We start from the raw sequence: 20,495 nt of genomic DNA, 5'->3' as shown, positions 1-20,495 counted from the left end.
TTCAGTTTTATTATATACACCATAAATTACTTTTTATTGATCATTTCAAACAGTAATAATCTTTCTGCTAATGTGCACAGAAATGGAACATACTGCGGTGATCTTTGTAACAGGAAACTGTCAAATGTCCAACAGGGCTTTGATTCATGCTGGTAATTGGTGCTGTTCGCTTCACATATTTTTACATGTGACATTTTCACATATAAAACTGTATCAGTATCCATGTAATTGGATAAATAACTATTAGTCCACGTAGCTGATGCTGTGCCATTTGAAACTGGTGGCATTTCTGCTACAGTTTTATTTTGTTGCCATATATCATATGTCAGAGGCTGAAATAATCAAAGGTTGATTCACAATATACTTTTATATTGTCCATACATGAAACAGTCCTTAAATTCTTGGCTGTTCTGAATAGATGCAGTTAAGGCAGGGAGGCCTTTCATCTCCATGCAAAAAGAAGACCCTCCCATTTTTTTGGAAACAATCCAACAAGGATCTTCAGAAAATGTATGTATATCACTCTTGAATCACTTGATGTTTAACCCACAGATGTGGTCAACATCGGTTGGAGTATGTGCTGATGAGCAAGCCACCACCTACAACAAGCAGAACACCAGCAACCCATCCTACATAGACTGAAGCTCCCAGCTCTCCTTTTCTCTCCTCTATTGCTAGAGGATTAAAAAATCCCACAATGATGACATATGCCGACCAGCTAACAGCAATGAGGCACATTACACCTGCAACTATGTAGAATGCCCCAGCTGTTATTCCAATTTTGGCCTTTTTAAACTGCTCCTCTCTGTAGAAGTTTGTGCACTCTGCCCCAACAACTGTCAATCCAGTGGCAACCACGCTGACACCAATAGAAGCACAGATCAAAGCTCGAGCCCCTTGCAGATCTTTAGTCAGAGCCAGGATGGAGTCATATGCTTTGCACTGCATCTGACCAGTGCTCTGCAGAACACAGTTCATCCACAAGCCTTCCCAGAAAACCTGTGCTGTCACGATGTTTGCTCCCACGAAGGCCGTCACTTTCCACATAGGCAAGGCACATATCAGGATAGTACCACACAGGCCCACCACAGCCAGAAAGAGAGCCAAGAGTTGTCTACACTTCATCTTTCACAGAGCATAGGCAGTTTGTGAGAATCTCCACCTGCAATAAATGAGAAGAAAGAAAAATATCCAACTAAACACATGCAATGAATGACAATTGACAGTGAATGTGCTTCCTTGTTGTGCCTCAGGTATTGGTATTTCAACAAATAGAAAGCACAGCAAGGGGAGGAGACCCATATAGAGTTTCCTGCTCAACTTGATTCTCTTTTCTGATTGACTTACTCTGGATGTCCACAGTAGGGCCACGCTCAAAGGGAGCACAAGTAACTATTAAGCAAGGATTCATTGAGAGCCTTGGAGCAAATTCACCTTCACAGCTCTCATGCAAGTTGGTACAGAAAAGCCAAATGTTTTTGTAAATCTTGCACATCCAAAATTACGTAATATTCCATTTGTTCCCACGAGGTTAAATGAGGACGCTGCACATGGGACATCTCACATCTTTGATATCTCTGGTGGAACAAACATTAGGATAACCCAACTAGGTGCGAAGAAAATCTTGAGTTATTGGCTTAAAACAATGTCAAAAAATATTTTTCATTAAAATCCTCAGATTGGTAAACTGTTACTCCAAATGTTCAATATCTGGTGGTTAAGCATGCATGTATTGAAAAACTACTTTACCAGGTGGCACATCAATATAACTGGTCCCTGCTCCATCAAATCCATCTATTAACATTCATATTAAATATTTAACCCTCAAGAGACCCAAGCTTTGACATTGATGCATTCCCTTTTTTGCACAATTTCTCTCAATTTTCCCACCAAGAGTTGTGATACAGCTTGTGTATTTAAAAAAGTTAATTGCTTTTTTTTGTCATTCTGCTACGCCTCTGTGGGTTAAAATAATATTTTATATAGGTGGTCATTTAGCTCACCTAACTAACCTAAAAAAGAAATTATGGAAACGTGTCCTAAAAGTGTTAATTTTTGTCCACAAATTTGTTGGCAAAAGCAACAGCTCAAATAGTCTGCAAACAGCAAAAACAAGCCTATAACATGAGCCATCATTTATTTATGTTGCAATAAATGCTGCAGGGAGCTGCCAAACCAAATTTTTTTTAGTTGGGACAGCATTAAGGGTAATATTGTTTGTCTACCATGTGTTTAAATTCAAAGTCATTTACATTTCATGGTCTCGAAGATCTTGCATTAATGCAGAATTAACTGACACTGAATGTAGTTGATTCAATATGTTTGAGGAAAATAAGCTTGCTAGTTCAACTAAACCACAAGTGGATATGATAAACTAACATGTTAAAGTTGAATTGAAAAAGGTGGGAAGTTGTAAACACCAAAACTTTGTTTTTTTAGATTTACGCATTTCGATTTCATAATTCCATCAAATTGATGAGTAATCTTTCTTAAAAATAAACCACACTGTAAATCCTAAATTAGAACTCAATTGAGCTATATCGAAGCTTTTTAAAAGATCAACAAGTTTAATTTAACAGAACTTTGCACACATTTGTAAGGGAACCCAATTAAGACCTAGAATTTAATCGCCAAATCCGGTGCCAGTTTCCCCAAAATACCAAAAGATAGACAAGATATTAAAAAAGGGATCATTTATTATAAGGGATTAAAATGTGTAATGAAAGTTCATCTCAGCAAATAAAATTAATCTCTTCCGTTCACAAACAGGAGAATTCAACTAACGTTCAGCAAGTCTGGGTTTCACACATATGCTCCACCGTTGGCAGCAGACCTAGGAGCGGAGTACTTCACAGAATATCCACGACCGTCACTTTTCGGGCACTGACAACAGAGAAGCGCGCCGCCGATGAGCAGAAGACCTGAGGCCGCCCATCCGATGAACAGCGATGCTCCCAGCTCCCGCTTTTGCGCTTCAGACAGAATGGGATTGTAGAAGTCCCTGATGACAGTGTGTGCGCACCAGCAAACAGGAATCAAGCAGAGCACGCCAGAGACAAGAAAGAACACGCCGGCTGCGATGCCCACTTTGGCCTTTGCGTCTCTATCGTCAACGCAGTTGGTGCACTTGCCTCCAGCGACGGCCAGCAGAATTCCCAAGAAGGTCACGAGAATGGAGATGACAACAAGAGCCCTAGCAGCCTGGAGGTCTTGAGGTAGCGCCAGCATGGAGTCGTATACCTTGCACTGCATCTGACCAGTGCTCTGCTGCACGCAGTTCATCCACAGGCCTTCCCAGAAGATCTGCGCGGTTACTATGTTGTTGCCAATGAACGCCGTCACCTTCCACATGGGGAGCGCGCAGATTACAATTTCGCCCAACCAGCCAACGACAGCGAGCGCAGTAGCCAGAATCTGAAGACCTGCTGAAGCCATTGTGCGCTTGGGAGTGTACAGTGTACCAAACCGTACCCCAACACTGGCTGATGCGAGTATATTTAAAGTCACTTTTAGAGGTGGGGTTTGTAATTAATTTGATTTGCGGCAGGTGGTGTTGATTACGCGCTCTTTCACCCCAATTGCCTTCCGATGGAAACTCATTTGGAGTACAAAGTAGCTATTGAACGAAAAAGAGACGTGCTAGACTAATGAATCGTGCATTTACATTTTCATTGTATTGGGTCATTCCCACATTTTGGTGACTTTTAAGTCCACAATACAATGGTATTTGTAACGTTACGCATTACTAAAATCATTGTAATATATTGCACTTGTGTTATTTCCTTGTGTCCTCAGAGCTGCATTTTCCCCCCAAAAAATAAATAAAACTCCATACAATTAAGTTTAACTGATACTGCAGGGTGTATGTGTGTTTCTTGATTTGATTGTCCACCTTGTTGTTTTTATGATTATGGGTGCTTTAATTGCAGATCTATGTTATGAAATGACTTCTGAGTTGGCATTATTCAAATAATATTCATAATGATGGAGTTATTTGAAGTGTTTGCTTTTGTTTTATTGTTTTCCTTTAAATGTTAGTCATATGTGTTCAAGAATAACAAGTCCACCCTGTTATGGAAATATATAGGGAAATTTAATTTTAAAATATCAATCAAGTCAAGTGGTTTTTATTGTCGTTCAAACATATACATTTAGTACAGTAGTACAGTACAGCAAAACGAGACAACGTTCCTCCACTGGCTAAGTAAGTCCAGTCTCTGAGTATTGAAGAGTCTGATGGCTTGGGGGAAGAAGCTGTTACACAGTCTGGCCGTGAAGGCCCGAATGCTTCGGTACCTCTTGCCAGATGGCAGGATTGCTGGTTGCTTTGCGGATGCAGTGTTTTTTGTAAATGTTTTTGATGGAGGGAAGAAAGACCCTGATGATCTTCTCAGCTGTCCTCACTATTCTCTGCAGGGCTTTGCGAAACGGTGCAAGTCCCAAACCAAGCAGTGATGCAGCTGCTCAGGATGCTCTCAATAGTCCCTCTATAGAATGTAGTGAGGATGGGGGGTGGGAGATGTGCTTTCCTCAGCCTTCGAAGAAAGTAGAGACGCTGCTGGGCTTTCTTGGTAATAGAGCTGGTGTTGAGGGACCAGATGAGGTTCTCCGCCAGGTGAACACTAAGGAATTTGGTGCTCTTGACGATCTCCACAGAGGAGCCATCAATGTTCAGTGGAGAGTGGTCACTCTGTGCTCTCCTAAAGTCAACAACCATCTCTTTTCTTTTGTCCACATTCAGAGACAGGTTGTTGGCTCTACACCAGTCCGACTGACTTGTCGTTCTTGCTGATGAACTTGATGATGTGGTTGACTGACTGAGGTCTCCCAGTCAGGAAGTCCAGGATCCAGTTGAAGAGGAAGGTGTCCAGGCCCAGTAGGTTCAGCTTTCCAATCAGGTGCTGAGGAATTATTGTGTTGAATGCTGAGCTGAAGTCCACGAACTGCATTCAAAGTTATGAGTCCTTTTTATCTAGGTGGGTGAGAGCCAGATGGAGGGTGGTGGTGATGGCGTCATCTGTTGAACGGTTTGGACTATACACGAACTGCAGTGGGTCTAGTGAGGGGGCAGCTGGGTCTTAATGTGCCTCATGACGAGCCTCTCAAAGCACTTCATGATGATGGGTGTGAGTGTGACACGATGGTAGTCGCTGAGGCAGGACACTGAAGACTTCTTTGGCATGGGGACGATGGTGGTGGCCTTGACGCGCTGGAACAATGGCGCTGCTCAGAGAGATGTTGAAGATGTCGGTAAGAACATCTGCCAGCTGGTCTGCACATCCTCTGAGCACACTGCCATGAATGTTGTCTGGTCCAGCAGCCTTCTGTGGGTTGACTCTACATAGAGTTTTCCTCACATCAGCCATGGTAAGACAGAGCACCTGGTCGTTGGTGGTCTTCCTCGCCACCACGTTTTTCTGCACCTCAAACCGAGCGTAGAAGACGTTCAGTCCATCTGGAAGGGAGGCATCTTTGTCACAGGCAACTGATGTTGATCTGTAGTTGGTGATGGCCTGGATGCCCTACCACATGTGCCGCATGTTGCCGCTGTCCTGGAAGTGACTGTGGATTCTCTGGGCGTGTGCTGCTTTACCTCTCTGATGGCCCTTGCTGTTGAGTCTCTGGTCCTCAGCAGCGCACGCACCTCCGCACTCATCCACGGCTTCTGGTTGGGGCATGTGGTGATGGTCTTGGAGAAAGTGACATCATCAATGCACTTGCTGATGTAGCAGATCACTGATGCTGTGTATTCCTCCAAGTTGGTAGAGTCGCCATATGTTGCAGCCTCCCTGAACGTGTGCCAGTCAGTATACTCAAAACAGTCCTGAAGAGCAGAGATGGCTCCTGCTGGCCAGGTTTTCACCTGCTTCTGAAGCGGTTTTGTGTGCCTGATGAGCGGTCTGTATGCTGGGATTAACATAACAGAGATTTGGTCTGAGTAGCCGAGGTGGGTGCGGGGCTCCGCCCCTTACACGCCTGGGATGTTTGTGTAAACAAGATCAAGCGTGTTCGCCTCTCTCGTTGCAAAGTCCACATACTGATGGAATTTAGGGAGCACTGTCTCCGGCGACAATAAACAGTCCGTCAGGGTGAGCGTTCTGCAGTTTGCTAATAGCCCCATACAATCAATCAATGTCATTTTAAAATGTAAGTTTTCTTATATTATGTAGAAATAAAAACATCACTATAAGTTTACAAATATACTAGCTGGATATCTTTATCAGACCATTTAGTGGCTAATTTTCTCATTCAATGTCCATCTGTATTTTCCAGCTGATGCAGCAATGGACTGAATTTTTTAAGTAATTTAGCTTGACCTGTATGATTTATAAAATCTTTAACATGTCCCCTTAATTATGAAACTTAAAGCTACCTATAAAAGTGTTTTTATTTAAAAAAATGTCAAAGCTGACATTTTCACAAAATGTAGGAATAAACCATAGACTTTTACAAATAAAATGTAGTTTCTCTCCAGAAAGCATGTCACATATGAACCCTTTTCATACACGTGATAATTTTACATGAGCTTGTGCAGTTCATTTTCAGCATTCCCTTTAAAAGCTTTTGCCTTTAAATATTATACTGTATATCCATATTAATGTATTGTCCTTTTTCAAACACCCACAAATCCAACTCAATCTGTTTCAAATCAACCTTCCCCTCTACACACATTTGACGTATTTATTGTAGGCTTATTGAAAAATAAATTAAAAGAGCATATTTCTTTGTTCACAATCATGGTTTTACAGATTCACTGACCCATTTTAGTTGAACTCAGTGATGTTGGCATGGAGGGAAAATTTTTGCATTTACAAGCTTTCAGGCTCGTTTTTTTTTTTTTGTTGTTGCATATTTTCAACATAAAATAAAAGAACAGATTAAAATGTTTAATGCAGCTCTAGATCAGGGGTTTTCAAACTCTTTGATTCCAAGGACCCCCTTCTTTAGAAATAAAGGCAGCTATATATTTTAATGTATAATAAAACATATATACTGTTTGAAAAAAATGGTAAGCGTTACATTAAAAACATGTTGTTTTCCCTCAATTTTTCCAAATAATGTAATTGGCCTTTAAATGTCACTGTATGAAATATTTTCACAAAATGAAATGATGATTTTGTTTTATTTTGCTTTTAAAAACAATCACTGCATTAGAATAAAATAGCCCAATAAATATATTGATTTCCAACCAGTCCTTTGAAAGCAGAATGAAACAGTTAGAATATTTAAATTCAGTTAATGTGTTATTTTTTATTGCATTAATCCGAGATAACAAATATCTTAATGTTAACTTTGACAGCCCTAAAATTACATATTGCAAAATCTTTCCATAGCACCCACTTGCAGCCCCCTGGGGGTCCCCGGACCCCAGTTTGAAAATCCCTGAGATGATTTACCAAAAATAGCTAATTTAAAGTGATAGTTATCCCATAAATGAAAATTCTCTCATCAATTACTCAACCTCATGCCATCCCAGATGTGTATGACTTTCATTCTTCTGCAGAACACAAACAAAGATTTTTAGAAGAATATCTCAACTCTGTTGGTCTGTACAATGCAAGTGAATGGTGACCAAAATTGGAAGCTCTGAAAAGCACATAAAGACAGCATTAAGGTAATCCATTTGACTCCAGTTGTTTAATCAAAGTCTTTTGAAGCAATCCAGTTGGTTTTGGGTGAGAGCAGACCAAAATGCAACTCATTTTTCACTGCACATCTTGACAGCAGTCTCCTTGGCGATCATGATTTCAAGCATGATTACACTTCCTATAGCACCATCTAGCCCTCTGTGCATGCGTCAAGCACTAGGAAGTGTAATCAAGCTTGAAATCATGATCATACCTAAATTTACAGTACAGTGAACAAGCGGTAATATTTTGGTCTGTTCTCTCTAAACTTTTATTAGATTGCTTCAGAAGACTTGAATTAACCCACTGGAGTTGTATGGATTACTTTTGTGCTGCCTCATGTGCTTTATTGGAGCTTGAAAGATCTGAGCACCATTCACTTGCATTGTATGAACCTACAGAGCTGAGATATTCTTCTAAAAATCTTCATTTGTGTTCAGCAGAAGGAAAAAGTCATACACAACTGGGATGGCATGAGGGTGAATAAATGATGAGAGAATTATCTTTTTTGGGTGAACAATCCCTTTAACCTGAATTCACTTAGCAATAAATCATAACAGTCAAAATAACAACTATTCACATCGTTGTTGTTGTTGCATAACCTTGCATAACTGGGTGAACACAAAGCTTTTAGATTTGTTTCAATTTAATAGTCTGGATAGTCAAGGTAAAACAATTTTGTCCCATAAAGCAAGGGGGAAAAAACGGGACACTTCTCTCATCTAAAGGGTCTGGCACAGCCTCGCCGTTTTGAATCCTCGTCCATTGGTCCCAACGACCAATCCTCGCCGCTCCCTATAAGCAGACTACGCAGTCTGCGTAGGGCACCATCTTACCCTAGCAGGGCACCAGAAATTTCACCGGCTGCCCTTACTCGCTCGTTATACGTTATTCAAGGACCCGAAAGGAGTTGCGGAACACAGATAATCGCTTCGCGCTCATAACACGCGATGTCGTATATTAGGGGGTGTTTTCATTATAAATGGACTGCTGTGTCTCACACCTGTCTGCTGGTCATCGCATACCATCATCCGAGATTTCTGCACCCCGCTCCTTCTAGATGCGCAGATCGGGGCGTCGCTCGAAATCGGCTGGGGTGAGGCGGGGCTTCAGCTCACGGGGCGCGATACTGTGCGGCTAGTGTCCTCTCAAAGAGGAACGGCCATTCGTCGTCAAATACCCAGCAGCACCGTCATCAAACCCCTTGAGAAAAGAATTTATGTGAAACATGAGAAAGAGGACCACATAATTCTGTAGCACAGTAATCAGTCTCATTATAGTTTGTATAAATGACATTGATTGTTAACTAACTAACTAGTCTCAAATGTTGTAGGCTACTTTTAACAGTTATGTCTGTTAATCACATGACGATGTTTAAATGTAACCCATATGAATATATTTACATATTAACAGTTGAGCACCTTGTACAAAGGGCAAATTGCAGTGAAACTTTTAAATGCTTGAAACAATATGCAAAAAGCTCTACATTCCAATAAATAACAATTAACACTTGTTTGTAGTTTTGTTGTTGTTGTTGTACAGAATGCACAGATTCCGTGCTTGTTTGAATGAATGTTTTAAGGTTCTGCAATTACTGCTTGTGGTTGTATAATTTTGCACAATTGCAGAAGTGCACAGAGTTTCTCCTTGACAACGGTAATAACTTATTCTGGGGATAAAGCAATTGGCACAAAGCAGCAGCTGTGGAAAGGTCAAGAGATGAGAGTGAATAAATGATGACCGCATTTTAATTTTGGGGAGAACTATCCCTTTGAGTAAAAACCACATGGGTCAATCATTAAAGAAAACGTTCAAACAAAAATTCTGAAGTATTCTGAAATATTCTAAACGAAGATATTTTCAAGGATATACAGTATAAAGTGAATACACAGTATCCCTACAATGCAAGTCAATGGGGTCCAAAACTTTAAAGCTCCAAAAAGTGCATAAAAAACAGCATAAAGGTAATCAATACAACTTTAGGTATTTTCTAGTCTTCTAAAGCGATATGATTTCTTTGGGTGAGAAACAGACCAAAATTTAAGTCCTTATTATTCATATATTCTGACAACTCTTAATGTGTTCATTAAAGAGAATATAATTCACACAATTCCCTGGGCTTGTATGTGCAGAGCATTGTACATTAACAAGACATACAGTAGTGCTGCCAGGTTTACAGATTTAATGCCCAGTTGGTCTATTTGGTAAATGCAGATGCGATTTAAAGTCATGGGTTGAGGTTTTTTGTGAAGTTGGCAACCTCTTGAAGCTAGCAATGTGTTCCATATGGGCTGCATATTAAGATTTTTAGTGAATAAGGATTTATACTTTTAACTCTTTCTCTCCCAAAGCAATGATATCACTTCAGGAAACATGGAATATACCAATTGAGTTGTATGTGTGGCTTTTATAGTGTCTTTATGTGCTTTTGGACCCCATTGACTTTCATTGTATAGAAAAAAACACCACATTCATTCTTCAAAATACCTTCATTTGTATTCCACAGAAGACAGAAAGTCATACAGATTTGGAATAAATGATGAGAGAATTTTAAATTTTGGGTGTATTATTCCTCTACAATGCACTCGATGAAGCACTAAAATGCATGGATGTTTATTGGTGATTTTGTATTTATTTTATTAATATGGATAAATTGTGTCATGTACATTCCAGTGAGGGGCATTTCATTTTCTGTTATTTTCTATTTTATTTTATTTATTTATTTATTTTTGGCTAAGCATATTAAGTCAGCATTGAATAATCTGGCACAGAGTAAACACAAGCCAATCTTGTGGTGGAGATATGTTTTCTTATTATATGCATTTACATGCTCCAGGACCTGAGAGAGAACCTGAAAAACCACACCTGTTCTGGATTTACTGTGAAAGACGACTCCCTTTGAGCATGTTTTGCACACAGAGACTCTTTTGAAATCCCTTATGTGTCAAAGGGGGGGTGACACTTAAGGAAGGGCTGCAACACCACACCTCCATTAACACCCATACAAACTGAGTTTTATACAATTTAAAAGACACACTCATACAGACAGGTATGAAAGCAATATTTTTTTTATTTTCCCCATTTTTCATCATATCAAAAAAGCTGAAAAAAAATCTAAGCATTTTGCTGTTTGCTGTACATCATAGGAATATTTACAAAGCATGAGTTTGAATACTTGAAAAACCACATTACACATTTATCAGGACCACATTACAAAAGAGTTAACAATTAAATCATGTTTAATTTCCAGATTAGCCTACTTTGACAGACAAGAGGATTTTTAAATGTGGTTCTTCATTACCCTCTTGTTTTCTAGTACAGTGTATAAACATTTGGAAAGCTGCTTTCCCCATGATACTTGCTTAGATCCAAAAACTTTGAGCCACTACATCCTGGACAAACCCAAGATTGTAAACATCATAGGCAGGATCCATTATCAGAGTTCTTGGTTTTACACAAAGTTTTTGCCGGTTGGTGCTGAGGCGTCAGACCGAGGGGTAGCCTTATACTTTGCAGTGTAATTTCCATTATTCTCCTTTGGCGGGCAGTTGCAGCATAGCAAACCACCCCCTATGAGCAACAGGGCAGCGGCCCCCCAGCCGATGTAGAGTGCTGCTCCAATCTCTCTCTTTTGAGCTGAATTCAGCAAGGGATTGTAGAAGTCCTTGATGATGACGTGGGCTGTCCAGCACACCGGGACCATACACAGCACCCCAGCTATGATGAAAATCACGCCCGAAGTGATACCAACCTTGGATTTCGAACTCTCGTCTTCAACACAGTTGGTGCATTTGCCACCAGCCACAGCCAGAAGGATGCCCAAGATTCCAATTACGATGGAAATGATGGTGAGGGCGCGGGCAGCCTGAAGGTCTGAGGAGAGGGCCAGCATGGAGTCGTAGACTTTACATTGCATCTGTCCAGTGCTCTGTACAACACAGCTCATCCAAATTCCCTCCCATGAAATCTGTGCCGTTACAATATTATTGCCGATGAAGGCTGTGACCTTCCACATGGGAAGTGCGCAGACCACGATCAAACCAATCCATCCTATAATGGCCAGGGCGGTGCCCAGCATCTGAAGGCCAGCGGACACCATGATTTGCTGTATTTGTCTCTTGATCGTCTCTTGAAGTGGCTCTGTGTGTACTGCTCACAGGTGTATGTTTCAAAGGGTGTGCACCATTGCTTTAATAGTACCTGAGCAGGTATAGGGATGGGACTTCTAACTGATTACCTGCTCTGCTGGTTTTTTAGCTACTTCATGGGGTGCGACAGTACCAAGGCTTAAATGTGAGTCACTGCCTAAACATTTTCCACCAGATATACAGTACAATACCTTATATGGTTTCTTCAAACTAAAATATTTACTCTTAAAATTTAAAATATCTATATGACAAAATCTATGAAGGGACCAGTAAACTAGTTTAAGCACATGTGTACTGTGCTACAAAGAGAAATATGGTACCAAGGGCTTTTCTTGTTTGATGTTTTATGTCATGAAATGCCCATGACAGGAAGTGACTACATAAATTTATTCCATAAAAAAAAAAAAAAAACTAAACATATTTTTGGAAAACATTCAAGGAATATTCTGGGTTCAATACAAGTTAAGCTTAATTGACAGCATCTGTAGCATAATGTTTATATATTATAATATTTTAGACTCCTATCTTGTTTATTTAAAAAAAAAAAGAAGAAGCAAAAATGACTGACAACAAAGTAGTAACACTGCATAACTTTACACTGATAAGGTTAATAAGCAATCTTGTCACACTAAAATAATGTTATCATATATAATGTATACATCTTGTAGCTATATTTATTTGATAAAAGGTGTATTTTATTGTGTATGTTCTGGCCCCCATTCAATTCCATTGTAAGCACCACACTGTAACAGCGATTTTTTTGTAGTAATGAACAAATGCAGTCCATTTAGCTTATTTAGTTATTTCTGCACTACTAGCGCCACTGAACAGAATTGCAAAAATAAACTTTGTTTTCAAAACAGTTTTCTGAATCCTCCATCATCTGCTACTGGTCAAACAAAAAGATAGTTCTGCCCACAACTCATACCATTGGTTGAATCAATGTTATTGTGTTCGTGGGTCTCTCAAAACAAACAGAGGAAATTTTATAGCGCCACAGAGACACAGTGTTTAAAGTTTTAGAAAAAATCTACCTACTAATGGCTTACTTATAGTTGTCTCTGCATATTATGCTGGAATAAGAGAAAGTATTTCAACACAGAAAAAGTTACATACTTCAGCTTTGACTTGTACTGAACCCAGAATATTCTTTTAAGGGATTCTGGGGAATGTAATTAGCCAAACCTCATTACTAAAATATTTTGTATATATATATATATATATATATATATATATATATATATATATATATATATATATATATATATATATATATATATATATATTGTTTAAATATTCTTATATGCAGGGAATTTTGTTCTAGGAAATCATGATAATGTCCTTGACCATATTTTAAAGAGCTTTGTGCTCACTCATAGTCTACAAAGTATTTGCAGTCTACAAAGTGGCAGTTGGTTTCATGTGACACGGCTAATGAGGGTGTTTTTGGAACGTATTTAGTAGGTTGTGGGACATTCAGCATTATCTCTTAGCACTCCATTCAGGTCAAGGATATTTCAAATGAAACTTCATTGTTGCCTTTGGATATGACACATTAATAACAAGTACAGGTACATGATTTACGTAGTGTTTTACTCAGCACATTAGCATTTCCCATGGCAAAATTCACTCAAGCATATTTTAAGAGCTGTGCAGTCTGAAGGGGGAGGAGCAGCCAAAATGCACCTGTACCGACCTGAACTGGTCAGACCAGTTTCTGATTGGGACACAGGTGACTATTGACATTATGCCTGGACAAGACTGAACAGAGAACTTCATCAGATCATTGCATCAACATGTTTTGTTTTCCACTGACAATAACAGACAAATCAATTAATTTGTTTGTCGTAACAGTGACAATAACAGGCAAAAATAAAAGTATTTTTCACATAAGACACCATGTATAAATATAACATGGCTAGTAACAATTTGTTTGCTTAGGTTTTTTTAATAATTGTTTTCCTCCAATAAGGCTAAAAAGTTTCCTTCTTTATTCATAACATATACAGCCACATTTACAAAAAGAATTGAATGAGTTGATATTGTTGTAACAATCTGAAAACCCATTTAGAGATGTTATTATGCTGTGAACAAGAAATACTTGTGTAAAAACTATACATAGTGACAGCTTCCCTCCACCTTTATCAATGAATGGGGTAGCCTTTTGTTTTAAACACACACCAGAGTCCATGTCAAGGTCACAAGTAGTATTTCAAAACATTTCAACATTTTAAACAACTATTTGTTTTGCAGGGAGTATACAAGAGTTTCTAGTATTTTTAATATTAAGGTGTGAGAAGAGTATCAAATGGCTGTTCTGAAAATGTAAAGATTTGTTCGTTTGATTAGGAGTTCAATTAGTCGATGAGTTTCTGTCCTAGTGATATGTTTGGGGACAAAATCGGATAAAAAAACTAAATTAGTTAATAAAAAGATTAAATGTCTTAACTCACCTCTAAAAATGCAAATGGATGTATTTTAGGGGTAGTCTCTATAATAATTATAATTGGCTTAATTTAATTACAACCGAATTCAGGAAGTCCCCCAATTTAGATAGTTAGGCAAACCTACAAATATAATTAACTAAAACCAATTGAATTTAAAGTCCCAGTTGTGTTTATATGAATTTCTAAAATTTGGGACAAAGATCATATTGTCTTAATTAAATCTACTTGATGAAGCAGGAACCAACAACTTAAAGGGATATTCCAGGGTCAATACAAGTTAAGCTCAGTCGACAGCATTTGCGGCATAATGTTGATTACCACAAAAATTAATCGGCCCTCCTTTTCTTAATTTTTTTTATAAAAATCAATGTAACAATTATGTACTTACAAGGGAAGTGAATGGGGCCAATTTTTGGAGGGTTTAAAAGGCAGAAATGTGAAGCTTATAATTTTATAAAAGCACTTAAATGAACTCTTCTGATAAAACTTGTGTATTAGGAGCTTTAAAGTTGTTTAAATCATTTAAGTCATTTTAGGGTTTGTTGACGTTACATCGTCATGGCAATAAAGTTGTAAAATTGGCTAGAACTCTAAACAGAAAAGGTAATTATGTGATTTTATCACACTAAAATAATTTCAGCATGCATATTTTTTTGTGTCTTGTGGCTATACTTTTATAGGAGTTGATCATGGCACTACTATACCCACTCACAAGTTACATGGCTAGAAACAACAAGAATGATTCCTCGAGGGTTATGCATAGTAAAACCCTCTTCTTTTGGCAGTGACAATAAAACTTTTATTACATTTTAAATGCGGCACGCGCCATGTCATGAAACGTTTTTACCGCGTGCACAAGCAATAATGAGCGCCGAACTGTGTCCGGGTGTCACGAGGTGACCGTTTGCTGACGTCACATCAGGTCGGTTAACGATTTATAGGCGTTATCAAAATATTGACATTTTTATGTTTCAACGATATCTCTAAGCGAAATACCTTTTACAAACACATGCAACCTCGCTGGCCGTGATATATACCACGCGTTGACTTTAGGTTCAGTGTTGTTGTATTTTCGTGGCTTTCTTTCGTGAGCACCGCCCTCACTGTAGCTGACGAGCAGAGACGAGCTTAGGGGAATCTTGCGCCAGAGGCGCTTGAAAAAACAATAACTTTTATTTCCACACGGAAACACATTAGTCATTGCCTGTTCCCTAGCTCACAGAAACTCATTTAAAGAGAATAAATGTTTTCCTGGAGGGAAGTAGGTCATCGCACTGACCTGATTTTGGGATCTCGTGTATAAATGAGCCCTTATTTTATTTTAACAACTTTCCAACGTTTATACAAAGTACATGATAACTTAAAGGCATAGTTTACCACAAAATAAAAATTCTGCCATCAGTTACTCACATTCATTTTGTAATACACAAAAAGAGATGTTAGTAAGTTTCAAGTTTTATTGGTCACATACATAACCATACACAGTATGACATGTAGAGAAATTCATGGTATGACTTTTCTTCCCACAGTTTATGATAAAAAATAAATAAAATAAAAATATATAGAGAGAGAGAGAGAGAGAGAGAGAGAGAGAGAGAGAGAGAGAGAGTAGAAATAGAAGTTAAAAAAACCCCACAAACATAAACACAATTTACAACACAATAAAATAGTAGAAAGAAGGAATATATACTGTATGTACAAAGTATGCATATTAATATGAAATAGTGTATAATGACAGATGTAGAGGTGGGAGCAGCAACAGGTTGACTGGCAATATGTACATTTGTGAAAAGTGCAATTGTGCAGTAATGTTGACCTGCAACAGGCTGATGTTATAGAGGTAATTTTGTAGATGTATAATAATGATAATATATCATATGATAATGCAGAGTTTTATATTGCTTCAATTGTGTGGTGTTGAATGAAACAAGTCCTGGTGTTGTCCTTGGTTTAGGACACGGATTACCTAGTGAAAGAAGCTGCTTCTCATTCTTTCTGTTTTGGCCATCAGGTAGCGGAAATCTTTCCCTGACTGCAACAAAGAGAAAAGTCGATTATTAGGATAGCTGAGGTCTTTCATGATCTTCCTGGCTTTGGTCCAGCATCATTTGCTGTAGATGGACTGCAGGTCAGGGAGTTTGATGTGGGTGATGCGCTCAGCTGATCACACCACTCTTTGTAGAGCCAGTCCATCTTGTTTCGTGCAGTTTCCAAACCAGGATGTGATGTTTCCTGTCAGGATGCTATCAATGGTGCAGGTGTAAAAGTTTTTTAGCACCACAGAGGGCAGTTTAAAATCCTTTAAGCACCTGAGGTGGTAAAGACGCTGATCGGCCTTCTTCACCAGGGTGTTAATGTGGCAGGCCCATGACAGATCGTGTGAGCTGTGTATGCCAAGATATCGGAAACTGTCCACTCTGTCCACTGTGACCCGCTGATCATAATGGGGTGGTAGTTCCTCGCCTGCTTTGTGCTGAAGTCCACTATCAGCTCCTTGTCTTGCTGACATTCAAAAGGAGGCTGTTCTCCTGGCACCAGTCCTCCAGGCCTTTGATCTCCTGCAGATAGGCCCTCTCGTCATTATCAGAGGTGACAACAGTGTCGTCAGCAAACTTGACAATGGTGGTGGAGTTGGAAGTGGCCACAGAGTCATAAGTGTACAAGGAGTACAGCAGGGGGCTGTACTCAGGGGGGTGTACAGCTTACTGCTTGTGGTCTGTCAGTCAGGAAGTTAGATATCCATTGACGCAAAGATGGGCTAAATCCTAGGTCCTCCAACTTGGTGGTGAGTTTAGAGGGAATTATAGTATTAAAAGCTGAACTGTAATCAACAAACAGCATTTTAACATAATTTCCCTTCCTCTTGTCCAGATGATCTAGGACTGTGTGGAGAAGATGTGTGATGGCATCGTCTGTTGAGCGATTTGGATGGTAAGTGAACTGTAAAGGATCCAGGGTGTCAAGCAGTGAGGAGGTGATGAAGTCTCTGACCAGTCTTTCAAAGCACTTCATCACAATTGAGGTCAGTGCTACAGGAAGATGGTCATTAAGGCAGGAAGGTTGGGGTTTCTTCAGGACAGGAACAATGATGGACTGTTTAAAACAGGTTGGAATTACTGACTGTTCCAGGGAGAGGTTGAATATCTCTGTGAACACCGATGCTAGTTTGCCAGCGCAGGCTCTGAGAACCCAACCTGAGATTCCATCTGGTCCTGCTGCCTTCCTGACGTTCACTCTCCCGAAAGCCTTTCTCACGTCGCACTCTGTGATGGTGAATGCGTTTCCAGCATTAATGCTCTCCGCATACAAGCAGCCATTATCACTATTTAGCACCGTTAGCGCAATAAACTGCAGCCTCAAAGCGAGTGCAAAAAGTGTTCAGCTCATCTGCTGGAGAATTATCAGCGTTTGCGATTTTGGGGGATGGTGTTTTATAGACGTTATTGTTCTCAGTCCCTGCCACAGGCTTCTAGTGCCATCCTGTTGAAACAGTGACTCCAATTTCTTCCCATTGCGCCACTTTGCCTCCCTCACCACTTTTCGTGTGTTGTAAGACTGATTTTGTAATTGTAAGAATGTTAGGGACTGACTGCCTCACTTTCATTGTATGGAAAAGACCAGCGTCTTTAAAATTTCAGAACATTCTTCAAAATTTCTCCTTTTGTGTTAAATGGAAGAAAGTATACGTGTGTTTAAAATGATTATACTTTTAGAAACATTTGAACATCCTTGCTTGCGGTTTGAAATGGCCATTGCTTGTTCTAATAAAGGAGCTGAAATAAAATAAGTGTAAACAGTAGCATTTTATTTATTTAATAATTATACATATACTTGTGACAGGGCAGAGGGTGGGGCCAGGTCGCGATGCTGCACACCCGGCCCCTAATCAGAATAATCAAGCCTCAGAGAGGGATAAAGGCCGACTGGAAGCTGCAGTGCGAGAGAGAGATTTACGGGCAGCTATCCGACACCTTTGTGTGTTTGTCTTTTTGGTTAAATTTCTTATTAAATTATTATTTAGATAGTCAAGCCGGTTCTCACCTCCTCCTTTCCATTGATCTATATTACAATACTGTACATTTGTTTACTAGTTAATTATTAATTGAAATAAAACACAAATATTTAAACATGATGCTTGAATATCTTCATAAAGTCTAAAAGTTTTAAATCATTTATTTTCTGTTTGCATTCTGAAAGTAGTTACTAGTGAGGCAAAATCATGTAGGCTATATTTCTGATTAGGTGCAAGTGATGTTTATTAGCACCTGCCTTGTACAAAGGTAAAAGGGGGTCTTTTAGCTTGGATAAATGCCGTTGATGTGCATTCCGAATGACTGATGTTGAGCACTACACCCTTCAACCTCCAAAGCTATCACTATGGAGTGTAAACCCTTTGAAATGATTAGGGCATAGGGATGAGCCCTTCGGAATGGAAAGCACCCATGGTGAGTAAATGATGACAGATTTGTCTTTTTTATGAGAACACTTTAACATTAAAATAGGTTTTCTTTAGGTTTTTTTTTTCTTTAAAGCTTTGCAATATCTTCAGCTTCAAACTCTATGGGCGTGTCCAGGTAGGCTGTTTAAAGCTTGGTGTATTATTCAGATGTTTAAAGTTGCACTTAACCATTCCAGAGAAACACTGTTGATATTCGAACTGAACTGCTAAAACAAACACACTCCTCCCTTCAGTGCCCCTTTGGAAGCTCCACCCCCCATCAGTTCCAGACACTCACAACAGTCCTGCTACTAAATCTAACATCAAAACAACTGCATATATGGGTTCTGTGAAACATAGCAACATTTATGTTACCTATCGAGAAGAAAAAGAGCAACTTCTGCATCCTTCTTCAAGCCTTTAACCTCTCGGAGGTCTCTCCACCATTGAAAAGCCTCGCCGATGTTGACGTGGCTCCTAGCCCTTGACTTATCATAATCCATCTTTTTTAGTTTATATTTGCCTCACCTTTTTCTTTTGGTCTGTTTCTCAGCCATTTGTCCTCCTTGAAGTTTAGAAAGTTCGCATCAGACAGATTTGCCATCACTCTTCTAATTAATTTCCCTCTCGCTCTTCCCCCACCCCCATCAATGTGCATTTGCAAGAACCACCCCTGCTGCTGATCAGCTGGAGTAGTGTTGTGTGGATCGATCCGATTTTGTCCCATTTATAGAGCCAGGGCTGTGTACAAATACTAGATTTGTTTTTCAGCCCACCCACAGAACAAACAGCTAGCAGACTGTGAGGAGATATTTGCAGAATTTGACAAACTGTATTGGATTAGAATTACTCAGTTTACCTTTAAAAACTCACAGTCTGGTTTGACCAAGACCTGTCACCTTACTGTATGTACAGTATATACACCCCACATCTCCAATATATGTATTTGTTACCCTATGTGTTTACTCTGTAGACACTTGCATTGTAAATCCACCTGCTTTACTTCATATTAATATACAGGCAACTACCTCTTGCTTGACTTCTTGTTCTGAAAAGTTGGGACTAAATGTGTTGCCTTTTTCCACAGAGTGAACAAAGCTTAAACTGTAATAGATGTTGATAGAAGACAATGTCTTACCACTGTTTCACCTAACCTGGTCTCTCTCAGCATGCTTTGCATTTTTTAAATTTCTGCTAAAGATGTTACAATGTTTAACTACCATATTTAGTGATGAACCTAGTCACATCACTTTTTTTAGTACACATTTGTTTTTGGGTTGCATCACTAAATTAAATCCTTTTCACGTAGACAATCAGGAAATAATATATATTCCTTGGTAATCTGTTGTGCTGCTAGATTTTATGGCTTTCCACTGAAGATGGCCTAGTTTGCTTCCAGGACTTTGAATTCTTTATAGTCTATTTAAATATACTGCTATGCTAAGTAGGTCATGCAATTTCCTGTTGCATTTCTTTGAGGAAGTTTAAAAGCAACAAAAACAACAGTGTTTATTAGTACCACAGAAATGTAGAACGGGAACTGAAAATGTGAATTACAGGACAATTATACACCACGTGTATATACGCTCTTTATTAGGTTTTTTAATAATTTTTAATGCAATTAAATTAAATTGTATGACTTTTTTGAGCAATTTTAAGAGCCACAACTGGAGAGAGTCACTATCAGTGAGTTGATGTCCAAATTTTAATTTTTAAGTGAACTGTTCCTTTAAGTCTTTAGTATGGGTGCATAATGGGCCATGCTAGGCATTCACGTTGGTGTTTTCAATGATTGTCCATTAAAGAGCATTTTTCACAGATCTACCTAGTTATC

The 20,495-nt window shown here is 39.1% G+C and overlaps 3 protein-coding genes across 3 annotated transcripts; all 3 read right to left on the bottom strand.

The window, feature by feature from the left end:
- Nucleotides 1-19,263, bottom strand: LOC127627474 (claudin-like protein ZF-A89). The gene is made up of 2 exons (XM_052103863.1): nucleotides 19,190-19,263; nucleotides 1-1,162 (listed from the first exon to the last, which is right to left on the bottom strand). The coding sequence occupies exon 2, from the start codon at nucleotides 1,123-1,125 to the stop codon at nucleotides 559-561; it is 567 nt and encodes a 188-aa protein (XP_051959823.1). The 5' UTR covers nucleotides 1,126-1,162; nucleotides 19,190-19,263; the 3' UTR covers nucleotides 1-558.
- LOC127627473 (claudin-like protein ZF-A89) lies at nucleotides 2,694-3,926 on the bottom strand. Its single transcript, XM_052103862.1, has one exon. It carries the CDS (start codon nucleotides 3,433-3,435, stop codon nucleotides 2,803-2,805), a length of 633 nt encoding a protein of 210 aa, XP_051959822.1. The 5' UTR covers nucleotides 3,436-3,926; the 3' UTR covers nucleotides 2,694-2,802.
- On the bottom strand, nucleotides 10,676-11,805 carry LOC127627472 (claudin-4-like). The gene has a single exon (XM_052103861.1). The coding sequence runs from the start codon at nucleotides 11,725-11,727 to the stop codon at nucleotides 11,080-11,082; it is 648 nt and encodes a 215-aa protein (XP_051959821.1). The 5' UTR covers nucleotides 11,728-11,805; the 3' UTR covers nucleotides 10,676-11,079.
- Nucleotides 19,264-20,495: the final 1,232 nt, after the last annotated feature.

This window comes from Xyrauchen texanus, chromosome 34, assembly GCF_025860055.1.
Source record: "Xyrauchen texanus isolate HMW12.3.18 chromosome 34, RBS_HiC_50CHRs, whole genome shotgun sequence".
Classification (NCBI taxonomy): domain Eukaryota; kingdom Metazoa; phylum Chordata; class Actinopteri; order Cypriniformes; family Catostomidae; genus Xyrauchen; species Xyrauchen texanus.
This window is presented reverse-complemented; position numbering and strand designations above follow the sequence as displayed.